At 34.9% G+C, this 5,633-nt stretch overlaps 1 protein-coding gene across 1 annotated transcript; it reads left to right on the top strand.

Moving 5' to 3' along the window:
• Positions 1 to 1,730: 1,730 nt before the first annotated feature.
• LOC117613465 lies at positions 1,731 to 2,456 on the top strand. Its single transcript, XM_034342074.1, has one exon. It carries the CDS (start codon positions 1,731 to 1,733, stop codon positions 2,454 to 2,456), a length of 726 nt encoding a protein of 241 aa, XP_034197965.1.
• The last annotated feature ends 3,177 nt before the right edge of the window (positions 2,457 to 5,633 follow it).

Below are 5,633 nucleotides of genomic sequence, written 5' to 3'. Positions count from 1 at the left end.
TAAACATTCAATATCGGTTCAATAACATGCAAAATACATGCAGTTAATAATCAATAAACCTTCAATAAACATGTAAACAATCAATAAACTTTCAATAAACATTCAATATCGGAGCAATAACATGCGAAATACATGCAGTAAACAATCAATAAACCTTCAATAAACATTCAATATCATGCGATTTATATGCAGTAAACAATCAATAAACTTTAAGTATATGCAAATAAACAATCTATATACACTAAATAATTATGCAATTTTCAAAAAAAAATGTATTGTCTTGTTATTGCATCGTATTGGCCCTGTATTGTGATTTTATCGTCTTCGTATGATTTTATTTTTTTAAAGTAAGTCTTGGAAAGTTTTTGCTGGGTTTCAAACAAATAAATGCTTTTGTTTAAATTCAATGCCAATCCACCTATTTCAAGAACAAAAATTACAAAATGGGTTTGAAAACTCATTGGTGGTGCGTGCAACATGTCTTTTTTGGGAGAACTTTCACAATCCTTGAAACCGTGCACTTAATTGATCATTAAAAGAACAAATAATATGACAATTGATACAACTAATAAAACTAATACCAAGTCCTTAATGGACTTCAGCATATTCAGCACTATAGCGTCATACGTGTCATCTTGATGTTCTGCTTCAGCGGAGGTTACATCAACCCATTCGAATCCATTGCAACTGGTGGCTCCCTAATTGCAGGCATCATATATGCAAAATAATTCTGTCAGAGTTAGACATAGGTTTTTTTTCACCCACATACATATTCTTGAAATGAAAACTTACATAGGAGGTTAGACACTTCCAAAATGGCTTCCCTCGATTTTTATCTGATTTTGAAACCCGAAGCACCATTGTAGCTCCACAATACTGACACCACTTTGTTTGAGCGGGAGATGAAGACGAAGACATGTTGAATCTTCTCACTTGTACCTCTTCTCACTAAGATCTTCTCACTGAAACCTCTTCGGACTCATACCTTCTCACTCATAGTTCTCAGTCATACCCCTTCACTCATAACCCTAAACTTCTCACTCAGCTCTCTCTCATCTCTGCCCAAATCGAATTATATCCTTCTATTCTGTGTGTGGGTGGGTTGGTCACGATCTGGACACCTGTACCGTCAGAATTGTGACATCTTTTACCCCGAAAAGCAATATAATATTTCACTACCAAATATTAATCTGAAAATTGAGGGGACACTGCTTGAAATATATTATTTTATTTATATTTCATTAAGGCAACTAGTTGGATAAGAATCCATCATCATTGGTTCCATTTTAATAACATTACTAGGGGTAGTTTGGTGTGGGAAAATGAAAAAGTATATGATGGGACCTTCTGTGACTAGTCAGTAATCCATCACATTTGTATCAATGAATTTGATGGCGGGAAAATCCTAAAAATGGCTATGCAAATAGGTTATTAATTGACTTTTTGACTGTCTGACTCTCTTTGCAATTTGATGACGTTTTCCCTTCTTTTGTCTTGAGTTTTAGGGTGTTGGGTTCAGTTTCTTTAAAAATGGTCAACTTGGAAAAACCCCAAGTGGAAACACCTTTTCAAAACACTATAAACAGAGGCTAAAACAAAACCAAAACCCCATATATTCTCATTTCTCCCCTCTTCCACTCCTCAAATCGTTCCATTCCAAAAACATTTCAATGAATTTGAAACATTTCACTACACTCGGAGGAAAGAGAAGGAAGCATCTCCATTTGGATATGCCCCAAGCCTTCATCCCGGAGTTAGCTTGGTTTAAAGTGATGTTATACGTGGCAACCCAATCATCGGAAGATCTCTTCCGTATGGCATCTGTGTGCCCATTGTTCCATACTTTGGCAAACACTCCACAAGTGTGGAACACCATTTCAATGGCAAAGTACCCAGACCATCCTAGCTGGTACCATGCCAATCCTGCGGTCCAGCATTTCTTGCAACAATGCAGGGCTTGCGATAACCCTGAGTCGATATTTAGAGAAGCATTCGAAGTGTTTTTCATGCAGGGTAACGTGGAAGCGTTGTATGGGATGCGCATTGCAGCCACGGCAGGCCATATGGAAGCGGCATATCTAGTTGGACTACTTGGCATGTCCGGAATTGGTCAATCAAAAGAGGATGCATTAGAATTCTTGTGTTCTTTGAATCAACGTAACAACATTGATATGAAAGGAACCAGGGATGCTTTGAGACGAAGATTAAGCCGAGTTTTCTCTGTTGCAAGACATATCGTAGATATGTTTTACTATGGGAAGATTAAGTTCAATCACTGCAGCGCTTGTAACAACAATGAATGGTGTTTTGTTATTCAAGGCTGGCCTACTGAAGAAAAGATAAATCCTGCTTTCTGGACTTGTTGCAATCGATGCAAATGGCACCGTGAGAGTATTTTTTGGTTCAAGGTGATGCGTGTGTATGTTGTGCCAGGGAATCCATACCCTTATAATTAGTTGTAGTATGTTTTTATGGTTTTTATGCATTGTGGACTTGCTTCTCTTCAGTTCTAGGTTGGCTGGCTACGTTGTACAAATGTTGTTTAAATGTTGGGTTTTAATCTATTTTGTCTGGTGTTTGTGTTGTCATAAACCGTTTTATATATAAATGTATAATATATATTATATAGCGGAATTATTACTGACATCATAGACGGCTACGAATGACATTTTACTGACACAGATATTTTGCACAACTGCAATCTTAATATTTGGTAAACGAAAAGGCATGCATGGAGTAAATAGGTGTCTTTTCACCAGTGCTTGGGAATGACATTTTCCCACTTAGCATATCCCAAATGATTTGGTTACACGTTTCTTAAGCAAAACTTGAACAGTGAATGGCGTTGAATAATTTTTTCCTGATGTTGTAGAATGGATGACTTGTATATTTCCATTTTATTTTTCAAAACATCCCTTAAACCTAAAAAATAAAAAAAATTAACAAATTGAAGAAGAGAGAAACCGATTAGCACCAGAAATGGCCTATTCGCACGGAAAATAAAAATTAAAAAAAAGTTGGAGTAAATATAATTAACAAATGGACAGGCTAAAAAGTAATATAATAATAATAAAAATAATTTAGGATAAATAATAATAAAATACTAATGTAGCATAACCATGAAACAAGGAATTCAGTAGGAAGATGAAATCTCAATAAGTTCGTAGCAATTTTCGAAACATTATTAGAATTTTTGTGTATTTAGTTCTGAATTTTCCAAGAAAAAGTAATAAAATAATAATTTAGGGTAAAATGCAAGGATGTGGCCATGTTGACTGACGTACACTTGTGCAAGTGGTGAAAGGTGACGGGCTGAGATCGCGTCAGGTGTTCTCTTGCAATTATTTTAGCTTTTTTAGTGCAAAAATCTTTGAAAAAAGGTAATAAATAGTAGGAAAATTCTAAAAATGCCCCGAAAATTACCCGGGCCTCCTTGTGACGTTATAAAACTAGAAGAACCTATAAATCATTCGTCTCGCAATGAAAAAATCCAAATTGTTTTAGATAACTCACTTTCCTCTTAACCCTAAGTATTTATGTTTGTTAACTTTAACTTCAATAACCTACTTCAACAAGCATCTCCCGTTAATGTTCGGAATTGTTTTTTAAAATGTGTAACCATGAATTGGGGAATTCAGCAAGGGAGATGGAGTCTCAATGAGTTCATAGCAATTTTCGGATCATTTTTCTAATTTTTGTGTATTTAGTTATGAATTTTCTAAGAAAAAGTAATAAAATAATAATTTATGGTAAAAGGCAAGGATGTGGCCATGTTGACTGACGTACACTTGTGCAAGTGGTGAAAGGTGATGGGCTGAGATCGCGCCAGGTGTCCTCTTGCAATTATTTTGGCTTTTTTAGTGCAAAAATCTTTGAAAAAAAGGTAATAAATAGTAGGAAAATCCTAAAAATGCCCCGAAAATTACTCCGGCCTCCTTGTGACGTTATAAAACTAGGGGAACCTATAAATCATCTGTTTCGTAATGAAAAAATCCAAATTATTTTACATAACTCACTTTCCTCTTAACCCTAAGTATATATGTTTGTTAACTTTAACTTCAATAACCTACTTCAACAAGCATCTCCCGTTAATGTTCGGAATAATTTTTTAAAATGCGTAACAATGAATCGGAGAATTCAGCAAGGGAGATGGAGTGTCAATGAGTTCGTAGCAATTTTCAGATCATTTTTCTAATTTTTGTGTATTTAGTTATGAATTTTCTAAGAAAAAGTAATAAAATAATAATTTAGGGTAAAAGGCGAGGATGTGGCCATGTTGACTGACGTACACTTGTGCAAGTAGTGAAAGGTGACGGGCTGAGATCGCGCCAGGTGTCCTCTTGCAATTATTTTGGCTTTTTAGTGCAAAATTCTTTGAAAATACATAATAAATAGTAGGAAAATCCTAAAAATGCCCCGAAAATTACTCCGGCCTCCTTATGATGTTATAAAACTAGGGGAACCTATAAATCATCCGTTTCACAATGAAAAAGTCCAAATTATTTTTACATAACTCACTTTCCTCTTAACCCTAATTCACTTTAACAAGTATATTTCCTTAATATTCGTTATATAATTTGTAATAATACAAGAATTAGTTTCCTTTCATATATAAGGATATAAAATAATATGTTTTGTTATAATAATGTACATATATAATAATTGCACATGCTTTGAAGCCATCATTGCAACTACGCCTAGAGCTTTCAAGACGTCAGAAGTATTCAATAAGTTGTCCACATGCAACTGCACCTAGAGTTTTCAACACGTCAGAGGTATTCAATAAGTTGTCCACATGCAACTGCACCTAGAGTTTTGAACACGTCAGAGGTATTCAATAAGTTGTCCATATGACGCCGCATTGGGAATCAGTAATATATTTTCTATCATGTCCAATCACATAAAATAATGCCATACTTTTTCTAAAAAACCTCACACAAGTCAAGCAATTTTAAAATATTAGTGAATATTTGTCCTAGTCTATATGAGTGATTATATATTCAGTCTGCATTTTTTTCACAGTATATGTTAACTTTGAGAGGGATTCCACAAACATATAATATAAAGAAAGAAAGAAATAGTAGGAGATGAACCAGTACAAAAAACAATATATAAATGGTACATAATAATTCCATAACCTTGTCACAAACGCACTCACAAATGCTTTTCCATAAACCTTGTCCTAACATATAATAAATAAAGGCAACATTGCATATGATGCAACCATGTCCAAATCTGATACGTGATCAAAAAAAAAATGGACATGGCAGCAACATATGACTGAAGTAGATGGACTTGTTGCAATCTTGTGTTATCGTAATTAAAGACATGAAAATATGAAGGTTGAAATCTTCCATAGTAGTTAGCATCAAAATAGGTTTGAAGCAGAGTTTAACGAAAATTCCGATTCCACTGATTTGCCTCTGCTCAAACACGAGAACCAAAATGGTTACTTCCCTTGCTGAGTATATTTGTTGACGTCGGAAACGGTAATACATGACCAATCAAACCCGGGTACGACGAGTTTTGCATAGGATCGGAAGTAGTCGAATCCAGCTTGCATCACACGCTTCTTTGACTCCACTGCATTAGATGAGTTCTTGAATTTTTGAACAGCTACACTCCGAAGTCGT

The sequence above is a fragment of the Prunus dulcis genome, unplaced genomic scaffold, assembly GCF_902201215.1.
Source record: "Prunus dulcis unplaced genomic scaffold, ALMONDv2, whole genome shotgun sequence".
NCBI lineage: Eukaryota > Viridiplantae > Streptophyta > Magnoliopsida > Rosales > Rosaceae > Prunus > Prunus dulcis.
The sequence above is the reverse complement of the archived record's forward strand: the minus strand, read 5'-3'. Positions and strand labels throughout refer to the sequence as shown.